This window comes from Bos mutus, chromosome 4 (assembly GCF_027580195.1).
Source record: "Bos mutus isolate GX-2022 chromosome 4, NWIPB_WYAK_1.1, whole genome shotgun sequence".
NCBI lineage: Eukaryota > Metazoa > Chordata > Mammalia > Artiodactyla > Bovidae > Bos > Bos mutus.
The window spans coordinates 105,268,870-105,291,320 of NC_091620.1; the positions used below are offsets into that span (position 1 = coordinate 105,268,870).

General features: G+C 42.1%; 1 protein-coding gene and 1 non-coding gene across 7 annotated transcripts in view; one reads left to right on the top strand and one right to left on the bottom strand.

Moving 5' to 3' along the window:
• The window catches only part of DYNC1I1 (dynein cytoplasmic 1 intermediate chain 1), a 410,283-nt gene that overhangs the window by 143,289 nt on the left and 244,543 nt on the right, over positions 1-22,451 (bottom strand). For all 6 annotated transcript variants that reach the window (XM_070369823.1, XM_070369822.1, XM_070369824.1 and 3 more), the window contains 3 exons: positions 15,280-15,369; positions 7,065-7,227; positions 4,631-4,730 (listed from right to left, as the gene is read on the bottom strand). In XM_070369823.1, coding sequence (XP_070225924.1) covers positions 4,631-4,730; positions 7,065-7,227; positions 15,280-15,369 — 353 coding nt within the window. The remainder of the gene's footprint in view (positions 1-4,630; positions 4,731-7,064; positions 7,228-15,279; positions 15,370-22,451) is intronic.
• On the top strand, positions 7,935-8,006 carry TRNAS-GGA (transfer RNA serine (anticodon GGA)). Its single transcript has one exon. It is a non-coding gene; the product is annotated as a tRNA-Ser (tRNA).

Genomic DNA, 22,451 nt, shown 5'->3' on the forward strand with positions numbered 1-22,451 from the left:
AGAGCAAATAGGTAATCATTACAAATAGTAACCTGGAAAAAGTATGTAATGATTCAACAGTGTAGAGAATTGAGGCAGGAAAACCAGATAGGAAGCTATTTCCTGATACAAGCAAGAAGATGGCATGACATAAAGTGGGTATCGATTCCACATGTAAGTAGATTTGAGTTGGTGACAGTGGGGGTCTTTTTGCTACCATAAATTTGACTGGGTTTGGCAATTAAATGAGCTATCAAAGATTACTTGAAGGGGGGCGTGGTTGAAGGGGAAGTGGGGGAGGAATAGAGAGAAGTTGGTGCCAGCAGATGTAAGCTATTATGTATAGAATGAATAAACAACAACATCCTACTGTATGGCACAGGGAGCTGCGTTCAATATCCTGTGAGAAACCAAAATGAAAAATAACAGAAAAAAGAACACACACATATATGTATAACTTTGCTGTACATCAGAAAGTAACACAACATTGAAAATCAACTATACTTCAATAAAAAAGATGACTTGTGTTTGCATCCTGAATGACTCCAAGGTTAGAGGATGCAAGTCACATGTGAGAGGAATATATAGGGTGGGAGGAAGATCATAAATCTGGTTTTGTTTACAACTGTCACATCTGTCATGTTAAATGAGGACAGTATTATTGACTCCCTCTGTTAAACAATATTTGATGAACAGCAAAGTTGACATAATTCCTCAAGTGCCCAAATGTCCTTCAGGAGCTAATGACTGGTGGCTATTTTGCAAATATTGCAAAGTTAAAGTGTTCTTGTTTAGAAGAAGACCAAGGAGGCCTTTAATCCAGGAGCTCAAAGCGAAGCTATGCAGGAATCTTATGCTTTCTTCCTCCTGCCGCCCCCCTCTTCCATTCTGTTGCACCCATAAGTACACACTCCTCTACTGGACTCGAAGACTATGCCTCTGGCCTTTTCCTCTTTCTGAACATCACTGGATTCCATATAGATTTACTCAGAAAGTCTCTTCATCCCATAAGTATGTAAACTTGGTCCTTAGAACTCCACTAAATTGTTACGATGCAGGAACTAGGGGTTCTTTGGTGTTGAGTTCATCAAATTCCTTTATTATCCTTTTTTAAAATTTATTTTTAATTGGAGGATAATGGCTTTACAATGTTGTGTTGGTTTCTGCCATACAACAACATAAATCAGTCCTATGTATACATTTAGCCCTTTCTTCTAGAGCCTCCCTTCCAACCCCGCCCCGCCCCTTTATCCTCGCAGAGCCTGGAGCTGAGCTCCCTGTCTTATACAGCAGCTTTTCCACTAGCTACCTATTGCATACATGGGAGTGTATATATGTCAATGCTACTCTGGAACTAAGGATTCTCATTTCTTTTTCTTATGCTCCATATAAAATACAGTCTTCAGAATTTCAAACCCCTTCCCCACACTGCAGATGACAGATTACACAAAAATGGGGGAAAATCGGTGGAACTTCTGCCCTTTCCAGTTTCACTTCCAGCAACAAGAACGATACACAAGATCCTGTGTGGAGACACATCTACCCGAGGGCAACAGGGAGATGTCCACCCCATGCCGAGGCCAGGTGGGGACCAGCCCTACCGGCGAGGGTCCCACCACCTCCTCCAGGAGCGTTACCAGCAGACCTGGGGACTCAGTAAAAGCTGCCCTTGAGGAATGTGTCCCATAAGGTTCCCGTGCAATCTCCAGACTGTGAACAAGCGAAGAAGCCGCACTAAGTGTTTCCTCCATCTTGGATCTGATTTCTGCACACACGACCAAGCGTGCTCACAGACCACCCACGTGCTGGCTGGCAGGAAGCAGCCGGGTACACCCCTGCCTGCATCGGCCTCTGCACAACTGTGCCCTGCATGCTCTCTTGTTCGGATGTAAGAGGAGAGTCAAGAGGAGAGAACACTCGCCCACTTTGCAGCTGTTGACAGTCTGGTTGCGGGGGATTACATTCCTCTTCAGTGTTCTGTTCCCCAGCACGATTACATGAGGCTCTTCACATCATCCGCTTCACTGCTCTGCCGGGAACACTCTCTTCTCCCCTCCCTTTCTCTAATCCCAGTCTTCTAAGACACCCTGTCCAACCAGAGGCACAGACTCCGATCTCCACTGAACCCTGAAAGCGCTTGCTATCAGCCCTACGTCATTCAGCACTTAGAACCTCTTTGACTTTTCAGCCCGCCAGGGTTATCTGTCCCTGGGATTCCTCAGGCAAGAATACTGGAGTGGGTTGCCATGCCCTCCTCCAGGGAATCTTCCTGACCCAGGGATCAAATCTGCATCTCTTATGTCTCCTGCATTGGCAGGCGGGTTCTTTACCACTAGCACCGCCCAGGAAGCTTGATGTTACGAGGGTGAAATAAAATAATGCCTTCAGAGTAGCTGGCACAGTGCTTAGCATATAAGAAGCACAAATTAAAAGCTAGCCATGGGGACTTTCCTGGTGATTCAGTGGTTGAGAATCTGCCTTCCGATACAGGGGATGTGGGTTCAATCCCTGGTTGGAGCACTAAGACCCCACGTGCCTGAGAGCAACTAAGCCCACATGTTATAACTCAAGACACCTGTGTGCCTCAACTACTGAGCCTGCGCCCGTGCTCTGCAACAAGAGAAGCCTGAGCATTGGAACTAGAGAAGCCCGGGCACCACAGTGAAGACCCAGTGAAGCCAAAATTGAAAAAAAGAGAAAGAAGCTAGCCATGATTACTATTCCCAATAAAAGCACAGATTAAAAGAAAGTAGAAAATGTGCTGTGTATAAGTGCCCAGTGTTTATCATTCCTAGCTCCCTCACTGCTGTTATATCATTGTCATTACTGGAGGGAACATGGCACGATCACCCAGAACACAGGCTCGTGAGTTAGATCATGTGAGTTCATACCCTGCCCGCACCACAGTTCACTGTGTGCCTCGATGTGCATTATTTAACTTCTCACTGCTGGGTCAGTGACACACCAAGTGAGTTGGCCATTCAGCAAACTGGCTTTTGGTGAATCTGCCTGCTTTCCCTAGGAACGTTATACCAGGGAGTTCAGTGCTTTCGTTAGGAATGCTACACTAGGGAGTTTAGTTTGCCTTCTTTTTTTTTCTCTTACAGGCAACAGGGAGTTCTAATCCAGGGAGTAAAGTGATCAGATCCGTATTTTAGAAAGATTATTTGGCTAGATGTCTAGACAGAAAACTATAGGTGGACAAGTTTGGGTGTAGAAAGACCATGAGAAGATTGGCAATACTACAAGCGTAAGATAATGAATATAGGAGTAGAGAAATGGACAGTCTGGGTGACAGAGTAAGTCTGGGAGATAAAGGAGAGGAAGTTTTTAATGTTAATGATGAAAGGTTTTTTTAGGCCCTTGGGTAAATTGTGATGGCTTTAACACAGAATTGTTGTTTTTGTTCAGTTGCTAAGTCATGTCCGACTCTTTGTGACCCCATGAACCGCAGCATGCCAGGCCTCCCTGTCCTACACCATCTCCTAAACTCATGTCCGTTGAGTTGGTAATGCTATCCAACCATCTTGTCCTCTGTCACCCCCTTCTCCTCCGCCTTCAATCTTTCCCAGCACCAGGGTCTTTTCCAGTGAGTCAGCTCTTTGCATCAGGTGGCCAAAGTATTAGAGCTTCAGCTTCAGCATCAGTCCTTCCTATGAATATTCAGCGTTTAGAGTAGGCAAAACGGAGAAGGCAATGGCACCCCACTCCAGTACTCTTGCCTGGAAAATCCCATGGACAGAGGAGCCTAGTGGGCTGCAGTCCATGGGGTCGCTAAGAACCTGACAAGACTGAGCAACTTCACTTTCACTTTTCATTTTCATGCATTGGAGAAGGAAATGGCAACCTACTCTAGTGTTCTTGCCTGGAGAATCCCAGGGACGGGGGAGCCTGGTGGGCTGCCATCTATGGGGTTGCACAGAGTCGGACACGACTGAAGCGACTTAGGAGGAGCAGCAGCAGCAGAGTAGTCAAAAAAGGACTTCGGCTGTGTGGAAATGAGTTAGTGATGCATCTGCCATTCTATGGGACACCTGAATGGATCTGTCTCTTTGGGGTGTAAAGTGGAATTCAGGAGGGATCTTGGGTGGGGATAGAAAAAGGCTGCCCATGTGATGGTTGAGTCAGCAGCAGTGGAAGAGATCTCTTCCCACAGAGAGAGCATCCAGAAGAAGAGAGACTGAGAGCATGACCAGGAGGATCACAGGGTAGAAGAGGAAAAAATAAATCTTAGGGGAGTTCAAGAACTAGAAGAGAGTCGAGTTGTAGAACTCAGTGGAAGGAGAATATTTTTAGAAGTTTGCAAAGCTGGGTGACAAAGAGAGGTCAGGGTAGATGAAGGCTTAAACATATCCACAGGATTTGACAAATAGGAAATCACTGGTGACCTTAGTGAGAGTGGCTTCATGGAAAGAATGGCCTGGCTCCTGGGCTGGTACCTGGCACAGAATAAGTACTCAATGGATATGAATAACACAGTGCAAATTTAAACTGAAACTTCAGCAAGATAAGAAAGAAAACCATAGCATACAAGAAAATTGTGGGTCAGTGAACACATCCAAAGTAGCGAGGCAATTCTCTCTTACTTATTGTAATACAAATGCCATGCGAACACAAGTCCAGTTTGTCCCGACCCAACAACAATTCTTACCTGGAGAGACCAGTCCATACAAGTGACGACTCGATGCTTGGACCAATGCTCATCGTAGAACTGACGATTGAAAGAAAGGTTGGCTCCAGCCTGGATGTCCCTAGGAGGGTTGAAAGATCAAAGACAAGTAAGATGCTTCAAAGTGGGGTTCTATCTCTACTGCTCATATTGAAAGAATGAAATGGCAAGAGCATGGCACACAATACTCTGAAGCCAAAGCATCAATTCAGAGAGCAAACGCTGATCATAAACGACCACTAAAGGTGGTCTCCTTCATGCAAAGCTCTCTCTTACCTGGCCCAGATGAGGTTTCCACATGTTGTTCCAAGCCTGGTGTGAAATGTCAAATTTGTTTCAGGTTCCCATCCTGACCAGTTCTAAAGCATTCTCCTTCCCCTAAAAAGTTCTGCCTTGAAGCAGAGTTTACAAGAAATCTCCCAGCACACTGGGAGATTCTTTGACATCAGTGTCAACTTATCTGGCCTTAGACCAGAAGTGATACGCATGTTCCACTTTACCTATAATTGCTGTTTTACCACAGCAATAGCAAGTGAAAAGTTCTACCGTGAGACAGGCCTGCTGAGGGGCGGGCGGGGTGAGGGATTCACCAAACACTGTATACTTAACACAGACGGCCCGCAGTCCATGGGGTTGCTAAGAGTCGGACACGACTGAGTGACTTCACTTTCACTTTTCACTTTCATGCATTGGAGAAGGAAATGGCAACCCACTCCAGTGTTCTTGCCTGGAGAATCCCAGGGACAGGGGAGCCTGGTGGGCTGCCGTCTGTGGGATCGCACAGAGTCGGACACGACTGAAGCGACTTAGCAGCAGCAGCAGCAGGGGAAGATTACACTTTGGCCGGTGTTTTGTGGTTTTTTTTTTTGGTTGATAGTCAACTGGCCACAGACCATCCTCTGAAGAACTCTGCACTAATCATACATTTGCTCCACAAGACTGCATGTTTAAGTTGGGTCATACTTGTTCTGCATCAGCAGTTACTGGATCCACATAAAAAGCTATCTAGGCTCCTTGGGCCTCAGTTCAGGAATTCCTCCCCACTCACCTTATTTTTCTGTTCTATTGCTTTGCACCCTGCTCCACTTGTCCGATTGGGTGACTTGATCTCAGGCTAAGTATTTGGGCTCCACAGAGCTAACTTATTACGACTTTTTCTCCCCTAGCTAACTCTTCCTCAGCTCCACCTTTGCAAACTCAGACAAGTAAGTACAGTGTCAGTCACTCAGTCGTGTCTGACTCTTTGCGACCCCACTGCTGTGGCCCGCCAGGCTCCTCTGTCGATGGGATTTCCCAGGCAAGAATCCTGGACTAGGTTGCCATTTCCTCCTCCAGGGGATCTTCCCCACCCAGGGATCAAACCCACGTCCTTTGCATCTCCTGCATTGGCAGGCGGGTTCTTCACCACTAGCGCAACCTGGGAAGCCCCAAGAGGTACATACACCGAAGATAATACTGTGCCCGGTACCCAGAGGGAAACAGGACTCAGAATATTAAGTGAGCCGGAGAGGAATGGCTTTTTAAAATTAAACAAATATAACATGTATATTCAAAATACTGTCTCTTTGATACAGTCTATCAATACTATCAACTGTTAAGAACATTTTCAGAACTCCTTCTCGAACCTGTTTACATGGCCTTGAGCATCTTCAGTGACGACAGGTTGGCCTTTGACAATGTATTTGAATTTTAGAAGTAGTAAAATGTCAGGTCTGATGAAAACGGCAGGGGATCTCATCTTTTCTTATTGTTCCTGGCCAAGAGAAATTGGTGGCTGAACATCAGTTCTGTCTTTTTACAAAGCTCATAAAGTGCCTATTATCCATGTGAAGATGGTTGACAATATACATGTTGAAGTCACAGGGCAAGTTGTTTGGGGCCATAGGTTTATAGGCAAGTTTTTTTAATCTGTAAATTTACGCCTGCACATGTGTTTCCTAAAAGGCATATATACATAAGCTTAGGTATCAAGAGAGGAAAAAGTTGCCAGTCTCTGTTGCCTTGTACATCAGTTAAGGTTCTCCTGGATATCATGTTTATTTTCCTCAGCTTCCTGTTTGCTTAGACATCAAAACTACATCTCCTGGATATAACGTAAATCTCCTCTTACTGCTTATAAGGATGTTTTCTCAGAGGACAATGTACATGACTCTACCAGTCTCTATCACCTGGACTGTCCCCCAGATATCAAGTTCAAAAGCATTTCACCGAAGCACATGATAATTACAGGGAAACTCTAAGCCAGAAATCATAACCAAAGCCCTTAGTCAGAGCTGTTCAGCAAGATCAGCTCTGGAATTTCAGTCTCTTCTGATTTGTCAGGCTTGCAACTTGCCTACTCAAAACATAAATGAGTTTAGAAGCAACAGATAACTTATCACAGTATTTTTATTTTAACTGCACACAAGAAACTAACCCGTCTTTTTCCTCCAATTCTCGACCACTGTAGTCAAAGAAGATATCGGAGTCTTCTGCCAGGGCTCTTTCAATTACCCGTATTGTCCGATCAAAAAAGATGAGAAACTCCTCTGAGTGAAGGATCTGCTGTTTTTCTTCTTCTGTCAGCTCCCTTGGAGGAGCTTTTTTATGTAAAAGAGATCATTGGGAAAGGAAAAAAAAGGATAATTAAAACATTTCAAGAGGAATCCAACTCTTGAAAGACACTGCTTATCAGAAGAGAAATAGGACACAGTAAAATAAGCCATTGTTAAGATTAATTCTAAATTACTCCTAAATTCACACCAAAGGTTTTTTGCAGATGTCTTCATTGCCAACTTTACAAAAAGATATCATATCTGGATTAATTACTATTTTGAAGAGTTGAAAAAATACTACAAATGAAGATGATTGTGTGTTTTAACAATCCCCTCTGAATGTTACTTTCTTTTGAACTGAACTTGAAAAACAGCTCAAATAGTACATAGTAGAGAAATCTGTAAAACCATGTATGCTGCTGCTGCTAAGTCACTTTAGTCGTGTCCGACTCTGTGCGACCCCATAGACGGCAGCCCACCAGGCTCCGCCGTCCCTGGGATTCTCCAGGTAAGAACACTGGAGTGGGTTGCCATTTCCTTCTCCAATGCAGGAAAGTGAAAAGTGAAGGGGAAGTCGCTCAGTCGTGTCCAACTCTTAGCGACCCCATGGACTGCAGCCCACCAGGCTTCTCTATCCATGGGATTTTCCAGGCAAGAGTACTGGAGTGGGGTGCCATTGCCTTGTATATTAGGTTGTAAAGCTGTGGTTAAGCGGCACATACCAAATAATTAAGAACTATCTATAATACACTTCCCTGGTGGCTCAGAGGTTAAAGCGTCTGCCTGGAATGCAGGAGACCAGGGTTCGATCCCTGGGTTGGGAAGATCCCCTGGAGAAAGAAAATGGCAACCCACTCCAGTAATCTTGCCTGGAGAATCCCACGGAGGGAGGAGCCTGGTAGGCTACAGTCCATGGGGTCGCAAAGACTCGGACATGACTGAGCGACTTCACTTTCACCTTCATAATACGATTCAGATATGATTCAGATAGCACCTTGGCTCTTTCTACTGATAAATTCATTTTATTTTAGATAGTTGCTTGATAAGGTTGATAGACTGTTATATAAATTCCCCTCAAAAACTAAAGCATGTCCTTGCAAACCCACCTTTACCCAAGATATCGTCTGCTTTTAAACAAACACATGAAACAAATAAATGCTATAAGATACCTCACAATTGTTTTAATGCCTTACTTTCCGGCATGATTAACCATATAAAGCTAAATCTGAAGATACAAAATAAGGCCAAGAGAGACTAAATAACTAGCGATATGTCATAGTGTCTGAAAGTCAGCTCACCTCGGAGTCAGGATTAGGTTACAGAAACTATTCCTTCAGTAGCAAAGTTTACATAAACCTATAAACAAACAAAGCACTAGGAACTCCCCCAGAATGAGAAATCCCTAAGGGCAGAAACTGTCAGCTGAACCTTTGTGGCTCTTCAGGAACTCCATTTCAACTTCCGTGCAGAGAGACTTCAATAAGTGTTTGATTATTCTTCAGTAGGATCAGAAGCTCCTAAAGTTTAAACTTCAGGAGGAGGGTAGTGCATTAAAACCATGGGGGTCCCTGGGTGGAATCACTCACCCACAAGCTTTCCCAAACACTTCCACAACCATCCCCATAACTAGGACCAATGTCCACCTGGCTACATGGTCAAAGGGATCACTTAGGTGCAGTCACCTGCAGCCTAAGGTTTTATGGAAGAGTTATTTGACTTGACTAATGGTATCTTGAAGCCATTGCCCTGGACAAGGACCTACTGTATAGCACAGGGAGCTATGCTCAATATTATGGAACAATCTAAATGGGCAAAAAATCTGAAAAAGAATAGATACATGTGTATGTATAACGGAATCACTTTGCTGTATACCTGAAACTAACACAACACTGTTACTTAAGTACACTGCAACATAAAAAGTTATTCCCTGAAAAAAAATGGGGAGACCAATTGGGAAGATATGGTAATAGTTCAGAAATGAAACAATGGGGGTTTAAACTTAACCAGTGAAAGTAAGGATGGAAAGAGAGCAGATTCTTGTACAATTTATAAGAACTGGTGACCCACTGGATAAGAGAAATAAAAGAAGGGGCAGGAAGTCTTTTTGCAGAGCCATGGAAGTAGATCTCAAACTTGTAATGTTCAGAATGTCTCCCCGATTCTGGCCTACTCTTCTCTGCCCCAAATCAAAATGAAAGAGGGTCTAGACAGACTCCAAAGTCTGTATTTGAACAAGAAACGTGAATGATCATGAGGTAGTCTGCTCGCACCTTATAAAATGCTCTCCAGGTGATGTTATAACAAAAACATGATTCATCCACTAAGCAGAAGGTAATCTCCAAATACAGTTCACCCCAGTGATTCTAAGAGGCAGAAGGATTTCTTTGTTGCTGAAATCTCCAGAGCCCCAAATACGCCTGTGTATACTGGGACTCTATAAGAACCTTCATCAACATCTGCTGAGAAACGCCACACAGACACTGGTTTGACAAATAGTGAGGTAGGCTGTGTGTAAACCATTAATAACCAGAACTCTACAAAATCAACCTGGAATCCGAGAGCTACTATGCCATTTGCTAACTTGGATTCTTCAGTCAGTAAAAGCTCTCTAAGCAGCAGTGTTATCTATAAAATGAGGCAATGGTACCTAAACTTTAAGTCTGCTTTAAGAGTTAAAAATAAACACACTAGCAAGTAGTTGCATGCATTTGAAGTCGCTTCAGTCGTGTCCGACTCTTTGTGACCCTATGGACTGTAGCCCGCCAGGCTCCTCTGTTCAAGGAATTCTCCAGGCAAGAATACTGGAGTGGGTTGCCATGCCCTCCTCCAGGGGATCTTCCTGACTCAGGGATTGAACCTGTGTCTCCTGCAACTTCTATACTGCAGGTGAATTCTTTACTGCTGAGCCACTGGGGAAGCTCAGCAAATAGTTGAGCATTCAACAATCAGTTGTTGTTCAGTTGCTCAGTCATTTCCAACTCTTTGCAACCCGATGGACTGTAGCACACCAAGCCTCCCTGTTTCTCACTATCTCCCAGAGTCTGCCCAAGTTCATGTCCATTGAGTTGGTGATGCCATCCAACCATCTCATACTCTGCTGCCCTCTTCTCCTTTTGCCTTCAATCTTTGGTCACTACTGTTACATAAATAAGCATCAGTTCAATTCAGTCGCTCAGTCATGTTTGACTCTTTGTGACTCCATGAATTGCAGCACGCCAGGCCTCCCTGTCCATCACCAACTCCTGGAGTTCACTCAAACTCACGTCCATTGAGTCAGTGATGCCATCCAGCCATCTCATCCTCTGTCGTCCCCTTCTCCTCCTGCCCCCAATCCCTCCCAGCATCAGAGTCTTTTCCAATGAGTCAACTCTTCGCATGAGGTGGCCAAAGTACTGGAGTTTCAGCTTTAGCATCATTCCTTCCAAAGAACACCCAGGGCTAAACTAGAATACTACGAGATCAAGAAGAATGTTTTATTTTAAAAAGCTTCATTTGACTTTAGTCACTGCTGATGAATTACTTGAAACACACTTGAAATTACACAGAGAAATAGGAATTTTCCCCCATTATTCCTGTTTTTATATATAAAAAATATCTATTCTATTTTGTTTATCTTTTGGAGTTACTTTTATTCCACCTGTATCTTTCCTTACAGGTCCATTACTTTGAATAAAAAATAGTTCCTGTGTAATTTTCTGTAATTTTTTTCCCCTGTAGTTTATTGTCATTTTTATCTCAGCTTTAAAGACATACAACTTCTTCTCTAAAAGAAACCTAAACGGCTGATCAAAGTGTATTTGCAGAAGCCAAGTTCAGGTAGGTGAAGCAGTAGCCTCTCCAGATACTATGTTTGACAATACAATGTTTGGGTTGAAACTAAACTGCTACAGAACCAAAACAAAGAACATATGTTATATTAAGCTTTGATGTCCAACAGAGATCAAATGACATGATTTGTTAGCAGAAAATAACAGATGAGTACTTTTTAAAAGTCATAAATAATATTCAACTTAGGAGTTAAATAGAGCCATAGTTATGTTTGATAAAACCCCAAACCTCTCATATTTAAAAATCTTTTAACTGATGTTTTATTACAATGTAAAGAAAACATAATGGCCTATCCAGGAACCACAAGCAATATCAGTATTCAGGAGATAAAACCTCTCCAGACATTGTATTTCACGAGAAGAAAATTAGTGTATTAATGCAGTCCACAAAATTTTAAATATAAGCATAAACAATTTGAACCAGAATAGAATGACTCTAGGATAGACCTCAAATTCTCTCTGAAGTCTCTTTCTTCAGTTTTCCCCTATCCCTGGAACCTAAAGAATTGTTTTCAACATCTTCACTGCATGAAAAGACAGGAATTAATTTAATAGCAACAGGCATACCAGAGAAAAACAAGGACAACAATAATGTTTGATTTTTCTTACAAGTTAAGCAGAAAGGGCTATTACAGCAGGTTTTGCTGTTTGTTTTTGCAACATGGAGTATTTCTGCCAAGAGCTAACAATATTTTATGCATTTAAAGTGATCTTTCTTAAGAAATAAAGATTCTTCAGGAAAAGTAGACCATGTAGATATTACTTTCATATAATCGAAATAACAGGACAAATTTCAAACTTACCAAACTTTACCTGAAGTTACATTCAGCTTGAATAAGAAGTATGAAAACAAGGCACTAGAGTCATAAAATTCAAAGTTTAGAAAACCGCCCAATTTCTATGAATTCATAGCCTGAAAAACTTAAGTATGAATTTTATTTTAGGGTCTATTTTGTATTCTTTTTATTACTAAAATACTAATTTGTCTGGGTTTTGGATATGACAATACTTTTTTATGTGTTTCTCATATTGATCCTATTCTATTTGCTATGCTTTTCTTATTGACCTGAATGTGTATTTTTTCAGTTTCTTTTTGATTTACTCTATTTACTATACACTATATCTTTTGATGTCTAGAGTTCCTGGGTTTTTTGTTCTCTGTAAAAATGTAAAATCCATAGTGAAATCCACAATTTATATTGAATATTTTACAACCTCATTTTAGGTCAAAAGTAATTTTAAAAAATCTCCATTTCAGAAATGCTTTTTCCAATGAGGTAGCTTTAAATTTCAATATAGAAATTATATCTTTTAAATAGTTTTTCAAAATATATCCAAAAGGTTAAAAAATAAGTAAGTAAACCCACATAACTTAAATATTAAATCAGATTAAGTAGGCATGGTGGTTCTTGGAGAATTTTACAGTGAAATCAGTTCAAAAACAAGAGTAAGAAAAATCAAACTGAATAAAGAACGATGCCCTTCTCTGAAGTTAATGTGAGGTTTATGAGTTAATGTGCAATCGCAAGAGCTAAGTTTCTGATTCTGTTGTTTTAAATTTCTAAACATGAAAATACTAGGACTCTCACATACAGAAATTTCCTAAAATTTGATTAAAAGCTAAAAGGTACTTGCTGCTTTTCCCAATTCTTTTGTGAAAAAACAAGTGGGAAGAGTAATAAATTGAACCCACATTTCTTTACTGTTTAATGCATTTTGATGTCACATGAGTAAAAATGTCAAAAGCTAGTGAGCACGGATTTTTTTTTTTCCCCATCTTCCCCTCAGCACTTTTTTTTTAATTCTAAAAAAAAGGCCAGATTTCTCAAAAATGTGTTCCCTGGTTTAAAACCGTGTATGTCAAGTTTCAGCCCAGAGCAAATGTTTATGGCTAAGTAATAAATCCCTGAAATTCAGGGTTCCTATGGAAGTGCTGACACAGCCCTGCCTACCATGCAGCTGTGTGAATGGCGCCATGATCGTATCTGCTAGAGATTCTTTTAAAAGTTTGCAAAATACTATCTTGCTTTAAAAAAAAATAGCCAGCAAGAGTTTGATGCCAACATAAACATGCTTTTAACCCATCATGTGCTAATGTGCAGAAAAGCCATTAATAGAGACTAAGATGCACAGCACGGCAGTAACAGGAAATGTACTTTCAAACTTCTTTTGGACTTTTAACAGGACTTTAATCAATTCCATGAAGCATGAGCACCAGTTAAAACTGGAGGGCGTTTTTGCTCAGAACTTAAGAAGGAGGCTGCAGTGCTTTGCCAGAGAAGACAATTTGGAGATTGGGGTTGAGGGGCAGGAGGGAATCTGTGCCAAGACACAAAAAATATACCCTGGCTCCTTATCACTCAGTACATCTTAAGGATATTTTGGTAAAAAAAAATAGTATTTTAGTAAACTCAGACTTATTTTGTCTCTTGCTACACCTGTGTTAATGATATTCTATTCACCAGCTTAAATATATACACATGTTCTTGAAAGTGAAAGTGATGGTCACTTAGTCGTGTCCAACTCTTTGAGACCCATGGACTGTAGCTTCTTGTCCATGGGATTCTCCAGGCAAGGAACTAGAGTGGGTATTCTCTTCTCCAGGGAATCTTCCCAGCCCAGGGACCGAATCCGGGGCTCCCACATCGCAGGCAGATTCTTTACCATCTGAGCCACCAGGGAAGTCTAGCCACGTTCTTAGCAGGAGTTTAAATGTGAAATTGCTTCAATCAGATCCTTTTACAATCTCTCAGAAAACGTAACTTGGGCCCTCTGTGAATGCCACTCTTAAAGATGCTGAATCTACTACCTGTCTACAGCCATACCCTAGAATTTGGCCGTAAAAAGCCACCTCACGCCTGGGCAGGGTGAGGTGAGTCCACATGGCCAGTACATACCCACTCTTACAAAGTCCCTGGGGACAACCATGTGTGCCAGTTACAGGCAAATGGAAAATTTAAAAATTGATGTATGACAGAAAGCAAACCAATACAGTAAAGGAATCATCAATTAAAAATAAATAAATATAAAAATAAAATAAACTGAGCTTCTAATTAAACTTTTGTTGCTCTAAACTTGGGACACTTAGTAGGAAATGTGCAAGAGTCCAGTCTCACAGATACTCCATATCTCAGTAAGAATGACGATCTCAAATTCTTTTTCTCCTTAGGCTGAAAATCTCAAAAAGCCCACAAAATTAGATTTTTAAGGAAACATCAGCTATAGTATTTCTGGCCTACCCCTTTCTATCCTTTTTACATTCCTGCTTTCTTGTGTTTTGAAATCCAGTGCTATTACAGGAGGAGGGCACCATGGGGAAGTGTATAGGCTTTGGCATCAGCTCCAAGCAGAGGCCAGGTACCTATACATTATGTATACAGGGTATGTTTTTAAACCTCTCTTTTCCTATTTCTCTATCTATAAGATAGAGACAATAAGGAACCCAGTTTATATTGCTTCAAAAGGGTGTTGCAAAGGGTGCATAATATCTTTGGAGTGTTAAGGACACAGCCAAACACCTAGTAAGCCCTTACTAAATATTAGTCATTGTTATTACTGGAGCAAGTAGAGGCTGCTGCTGATCTGGGCAGAGCATGGAGAAGACACTTATAGCATAGTCAATAGTGATGATTGGGCTTCCCAGGTGGCGCTCGTGGTAAAGAGTTTGCCTGCCAACGCAGGAGACAGAAGAGACGCTGGTTCGATCCCTGGGTCGGGAAGATCCCCTGGAGGAGGGCATGGCAGCCCACTCCCGTAATCTTGCCTGGAGAATCCCATGGACAGAGGAGCCTGGTGGGCAACAGTCCACAGGGTCGCACAGAGTCAGACAGGACTGAAGCGACTTAGCATGCATGCACCACAGTGATGATCATGGTTAATGTTTCTCCATAGCACGCATGCATAAACCTCAGAATTCGTTGACAAAATAATTATATCTGCTTCTTTCCTTTCCTGTTATTACTGGGAACATAGGATGGAGTCAACTAGGTAACATGTCAATTGATAACAAGTATCTTGTTTTACTGCTATTTAGTAATAATTTTACAGGAATTTTGCGGGGATTGTGGATGACTTGTATTTTATTTGTTTCTGTCGGTCAAAAACTAAAGGGACTCAGTTTATATTGCTACATGTAATGTACTGAACAATCCCAGAAAACTTCCATTCTGGAGGCCTATATTAATGTTTTTACTTACCTCTATACCCCCTTTTGTTGGTTACAAAAACAAAAACAATAAAACGATGACTCGATTTCTCTCCCACACCGTACCTTCCTTCACCTCCTGCTTTTTGTCTTCATTTTCCTGTTCTGAATCCTGGTCCCCTTTAGGTTCCACCATTTCTTCATCATCCTCATCCTCTAGAACAAAGAAAGAGAAAAATGCATTATAGTCTTGCCTTCCAATCAAAATCTCTGGTTGCTGGTGGGAGGTAGGGGCAGAGGGTAAAGTTCTAATCATTCGGGGCAACTTCTAAGTAAATCAGTCCACGATGGATGCCCGAGATATGTGCTCATGAATATATGGATACATTATCTCCAGAAGGGGTCTCTTTGAAAGTCCCCCCACCACGCTGCTGAGAAACCGCTCCAAGTCAGCACCTGCTCCATCTATCCCCAGGCCTCCCCCGCCACATGGATGTCTTGGAATTGCATCTCTGACCTCTGAAGCGTCTTCGGAGATGGGCCAGGAACAGATCTTAAACTGTTTCCACCTGCGGCACATTCTCCGCAGGGGACACCTGCTGTACAGACCACTCATTTCCAGTTTCATCCTCACCCCGTTGATTTGGTTTTGACCTACAGGAAAGGGTTAAATACAGGTCTGACCCCAGGTCAAATGCCATTGGCAAGGAAACAACCAGGACAGGGCCCCCCAAAGTCATTGCCATTGACCTGGGAGAAAACAACTGACCTGAAATGGCATTTACACATTCAGAGCAGCTCGTGCATTAATGTGAATTTAATGAGTGCTAACAAATGGTACGAGTCAGCCACCACCACCAGATGTTCCCATGCCCTTCCTGCCCTATGCAAATGTGCATCCCTTGCATCTCTTTCCCCTGAAACTGCCTTTCTTGGAGATTCCTTCCATTGCAGAGTGCTTGAAAACATCACTCACAGGGTAGAGGGTTGGGGCACAAGACAAAGTATCACGACCACATCCAACTTACAGGAAGAAGACAATATAAACAAGTAAAACTCACTTCTATGGTTTTTAAATATATTACCTTCACTCTTCAGGATCATATTCACCACAGGTTACTGATTCCTTTGGTTCAAGCGGAGTTTAAAAGAAATGCCTCCACTTCCTCCACACCCCTTCACTCACTCATATATTCAGTCATTCAACAAATATTTGCAGACTTTCTATACATTAGAGTCCTATTTCCATCACAACAAATCCTGACATTTATAACAACTCAAACTTTCAGCTCCAACCATTTAGAGAATGTATTATATAGTGCATGTTTAAATGCCCAAACAAATGTAGCCTGAAAAGCAACTCCAAAAGTTCTGCTGTATTAAGCAAGTGATTTGTGGAGGGAATATCCATCTTAAAAATATGGATGTGTGAAGTACAGTATTACAATTTAGATACTGGAAATATCTCATTTAAATTTTCAATGGAATATAGCAATCTATATGCAGCTGTGTAGATTGTGAAACCAGACTCATTTCTTTATAATCACACTATATACATATCAGAAGGAAACTAAGATGCCTTTGAGGGAAACTGTCATTTATTACTAACACTTAACACATTTATTACTAATACATACCTGTGAGACAAAGACATTCACTTAAAATTTTGATAAGTACACTGAGTTACCCAGATATTTAGATGAATAAACCTTTTAACATGTTAAACTATAAATAACACACCTAAATCTTTATATGTAAAGATATTACCACTACCTGTCTGTTAAAAACCAGCTTGGAAAGTCCTGAGCAAAATATTCACCTTGATGTGTTATAATTTCCTGAGTCAAAGATCAAACACAAAGCCCAAGGAGGCACTAGCAGGAAGGAAGTTTCTCTTCTGGTAAACCTTCGATGGAGAGGCAGTTTTCAAAAGACCAATAAGCTGGGAAGGAGCTCTATCTCTGAACCTTCTAGAGACCTTTATCAAGTCCAATGGGTCCCAGAGCCATTCCCTGGAACTTCTAAATAGAAGTAAAATACAACAGATATGAAGGTCCCAAATCCCATTTTATGGTTGAATTTATATTCCCCTCCCCAAATTTATATGTTGACTTCCAAACCTCCAGGACCTCAGAATGTCAATCTTATTTGGAATTAGTGTCCCTGCAGGTATATTAGTTAAGATGAGGTTGTGCCAGAGCAGTGAGGGCACCGGATCCAGCATGACCAGCGTCTTCATAAACGAGGGGAGATTTAAACACAGATTCACACACAGGGAGAACACCATTGAAGATGAAGGTGAAGACTAGAGGGCTGCCTCTACAAGCCAAGAAGTGCCAAAGTCAGCCAGCAAAGCACAGAACAGATTCTCCCTGACAGCCATCAGAACCAACCAGCCAACACCTTGGTCTTGGAATTCTAGCTTCTAGAACTGTGAGACTTTCAATATTTACTGTTTAAACTGCTCAGTTTATGGGACATTGTTATGGCAGCCCTGGCAAACTAATAAAGCCAGTGACGTGCCTTAACTTCTATGGTTTTATAATCTAGTAGAAGAGATAATGAGATACACAATTGTGGTTGTTCAGTCACTAAGTCCTGTCTGACTCTTTGTGACCCCATGGACTGTAGCACAGTAGGCTTCCCTGTCCTTCACCATCTCCTTGAGTTTGTTCAAACTCATGTCCACTGAGGCAGTGAGGCTATCCAACCATCTCATCCCCTGTCATCCCCTTTTCCTCTTGCCCTCAACCTTTCCAGTATCAGGGTCTTTTCCAATGAGTTAGCTTTTTGCATCAGGCGGCTGAAGTATTGGAGCTTCAGCTTCAGCATCAGTCCTTCCAATGAATATTCAGGATTGATTTCCTTTAGGATGGACTGGTTGGATCTCCTTGCAGTCCAAGGGACTCTCAAGAGTCTTCTCCAACACCACAGTTCAAAAGCACTAATTCTTCAGCACTTGGCCTTCTTCATGGTCCAACTCTCACATCATACATGACTACTGGAAAAACCATAGCTTTGACTATATGGACCTTTGTCAGCAAAGTGATGTCTCTGCTTTTTAATACTCTGTCTAGGTTTATCATAGCTTTTCTTTCAAGGAGCAAGCATTTTTAATTTCGTGGCTGCCATCACCATCTGCATTGATTTTGGAGCCCAAGAACATGAAATCTAACACTGTTTCCACTCCCCCCCCCATCTATTTGCACAATAATCACACCTAAAGCAGTGATGAATGCTTTACTTGCATCATCTAATTTATATATCAGAACTTGGTACCACCAACCTAATTTAATAGGTGAGGAGACAGAGTAATTTCCCCCCAAGTCTTCCAACCATGTCCAGCTTCACGTTCTACCTGGTTCTGTGTGTAACGGGATCTCTGATCTTTAACCAGTTGGTGCACTGCCTTCCTACCCACAGCTGTCATGAAACAGAAATGTCGTGGAGAGATGCCTGAAGCGCAGAAGGTGTGCTGCTCAGCTGCAGTGCAAGCAGGGGTGTGTGGAGGCTCTTGGAGGTGGACATCGCATGGAGAGCTCTTTTGATTTCCAGAGGTCACCACACACAGCACACAGGGCATGTATATCAAGACTATGAGGGTGGAACTTGCTTAGTTGTGTCCAACTCTTTGGGACCCCATGGACTGTAGCCTGCCAGGCTCCTCTGTCCATGGGATTCTCCAGGCAAGAATACTGGAGTGGGTTGCCATTTCCTCCTCCAGGGGATCTTCCCAACCCATGTTATCCATCCACTCTGTATTCTTACTTACTCTGTGGAATCCACTCTCCTGAGACCTGATTCAGCAATACTTATTACAGGCCTTGCTGTATTCCTTCGGAGAGACAGATTCACAACCTGGGTGGTAGGGGCATTTCAAGGCACGAAATCGGTCTGAGTCCAAGGCTGGAGTCTACCACTTGCTAGCCCCTCACTTAGCATAATTCATAGGAACTCTCTGAGGCCCTTTCCCTCATTTGCTGACTTGGGATAATAACCTTTTCTCAAAACACAAATTTATCATAAGAATAAACAGATAAAATTACTAATGTGAAATTGCTTTTTAAACCACCAAGAGAGCTGCAAATATCCATACAGAGAAATCTACAAGCGAGTGTTGCCTGCGCTTGTATGTCAGCAAACATTTGGGGAGCACTCAAAGTGCGTTATGGGCCAGGCAGAGGACAGGGACCCTCCCCCCCAAAAAAATCTGTGCTCATGCCATGGTGCTTCCGTGAATGAGCAGAAAGAAGCTGAAAGCAAATAAACAAACAAAACATACACTGAGTCAGGTAACTAGGAGGGAGACAGAGAATGCTGGGAGGGGCACTGGGCGTGCTGATCAGGGGAGGAAGAGGCGAATTTTTAAACAACGTGCTCAAGAAAGGCCACGCTGAGCAAAAACTTAAAGGTGTCCAGGGCTGAGAAGTGAAGATTTCAGAGAAGTAAAACCAGTAACCCATAGGTTCTTCCACCTCCCTCCATAGACCCAAAGGGGAGAACAGCTCAAGTTCTAAATTACTTTAGTCCTGGTTCCACTGAATATAGAAAAAAACAATTGTGCTTTTATTAGAATCACCGAGTTTTTTTTTTTTTTTTTTTTCATTAAGAAGAAAATTACTACTATTATTTCTTTTTGAAAGCAATGCTATTTTATTGGTGGATTTTTTTCACATTATTTAAAGAGGTTTTAAAAAGCAAAGCAAAAGCAAGTCTTTTGTTTTAATTTTGGAGAACCACCTAGTCTTTAGGCTCACTTTTTTTAGTTCTTAAAATGAAGTCAGTTTCACCAAATGACTTTGCACTGGACAGCTTTAAACAACATCAAGCTCCTATCTTTCGCAGACACAAGGATTTTTAAACATTAACTCCCGAAAGAATTAAAAAGAAACATCATGACAGAAAGTGGCCACTTAGAGCTTTTTGGAAATATATTATTCTGTAAGGGCCTGGCTATAAAATGGGGTAGGTTTGTAATAGAAGTGTGTTAGTTTATTTTTGAAGTAGGTGGGGAAATAGCAGGTTATCTAAGTCTTTAAATAGAAAACACTTCCCCAGAGAATATGTTTTCAATGAGTTTTTAAAAACCCCAACAAATATTTATTGTGTTTATAATATGTGCAAAGTCCCATAATGAGATACGGTAAATAAAAGAGAAACAATTTTTAAAAAACAGTACTGTTTTAAACTGGTTACAAACCAGTTGTAGGCATTAATTTTTAACGGCCACAGAATTCTTTGTCTATCAGCTTTTTAAAGACAGAAAGTAAGTGTTTTGGTGGATTTGTTAAGGAAATAAAACACAAGAGATGGGCTTGTCTCTCTGCATACTGATATGTTTGCCTTGCTCAGCAAAGACAGTATATTTTTCTTTAAGATTCTGGTTTCCTTTCTGGTGCAATTGGAATTACTTCTGTTGAAACCATTTTCAAAACGGTTAAATAACTTTAAAGAAAAGGATTTATGTAGAACTGCTACGGACTACGGATATATGAGTTGTGCCACGAGTTCATACCCAGCTACATTTCCTCTGTGATTGGAGGGGGGGGGAAATTCCCACACATGTGCGGTCTCTGTACCAGGTACGGGTGACTAATTAAACTACTGGCAGAAGTTAATTACCTGTCAGTCTACGAGACTAATTTCAAACAATGGCATCTTTTAGACATTATTTTATTCAGCAGCTAAATTCTACCCTCTGCAGTTGTTGCTTTCTTTCTCTGTAGTTGGAAAAAAGTTTGGTAACTACTGTCCTCCTTCCTTAAGATATCCTTGAGGTCTAAACACGAGTAATTTGCACATTCACCGAAATTGAATATAACACACTTAGTCTAGGGCCTGACCCTGTATATGGGCTCCAGAAAGGTAAGTTTCTTCCACTTGGTGGTGAAGAATGAAGCCAATGTTACCAGTCTGAATATGCCACAGTTGTCTGACTATCGAGCTGCTCTGATGGCCTTCTCTGGTGGCTCAGATGGTAAAGAACCTGCCTGCAATGCAAGAGACCTGGGTTCAATCCCTGGGTGGGGAAGATTCCTACAGAAGTGAATGGCTACCTACTCCAGTACTCTTGCCTGGAGAATCCCATGGACAGAGGAGTCGCAAAGAGTTGGACACAACTGAGTACTAACACTTTAACTTTCTGATGACCTCACAAATCTGAGACTTTGGGACAGAAGTGCAAGGAGCCGTTTGTCATTGTTGGTAATACAACACCAAGACCCTTTTCTGTCTGGTGGTAGGGGGTGCTTTCCTGGCAGCACTGCTGCGTTGGTGCCTTGCTGGGACCCTACTTTCTCATCCTGAAGCCCCAGAGAGACATTTCCTACTCTCCATTTCCTGGTGACCAGCACACTGGCAGGATCTGGGCAGTCAGACCGAATGCTCCTAACTGGACCTTTGTCTTTGGGGCCAAGAGGCAAAGCCAAGAGGGCACCGAGGATAATGAGGGGCAGCGTGCAGCCAGCCAAGTCTGACATCCTAGCCAGACTGCTCCAGAGATCCATGGTCTGTCTGGGTTCCCTTGGTCTTGCCCCTTTCCCAAGCCTGTTCCTTTGCCTCCTGTTGATTCTGTGAGCACCAGATTTCCTTCCAATAAATCTTACTAGAAGTGATGTCAGCACCAGATTTTCTTCCAATAAATCCCCCTGGATTCAGTGCCTGCTGCTTGCAACCAGAACCCTGAGTGACACGGGGCAGCCCTCTGTGAAGAGAAGGGCTTGTGTTTTATGAGGCCGATGGGTTCTTGCTTTCCCCAGCTCTCTCAGGACCTGCAAAAACCCCAGGATAAGAGGGTCTGAATGCCTGCCCCGAGTCCTTGATGCCCTGCTCCTGGCTTTTCACAAGGGGTCTGCAGGTTCATGGAAGACGGCTAAGTCTGGTCAGGGGGAGACAGACAGGAGGGAGCATAGTGGGCCATTTCACTCCATCCTCCTTGACTCCAAATGGCACTCTGCTGCTGACGAAAGGGGGACGCACAAAGCAATCACCATAGGACTTCGAATCGAACAGGCCAAAGTCATGTACTGCTAAGAAAATTGATTGCTGCTAATTAAACTGTAACACAGCATCAATTCTAATGTGAAAAACTGTGAATGTTGGAATTGATCAAATAATTAGTGGCTTAGAAATGAATAGAACACCAGCTTCCAAAAGATAAAAGGGATGATGGCAAGAACATTGAGTCAATTCTAAATCAAACTTACTACCATGTTACTGTTGGTGAAAAGACTTTGAGAGATTAAAAGAAAGGGTCTTTCTTCATTTGTTTGTTTTTTGTGTGTTTTACTTCTTTTTCT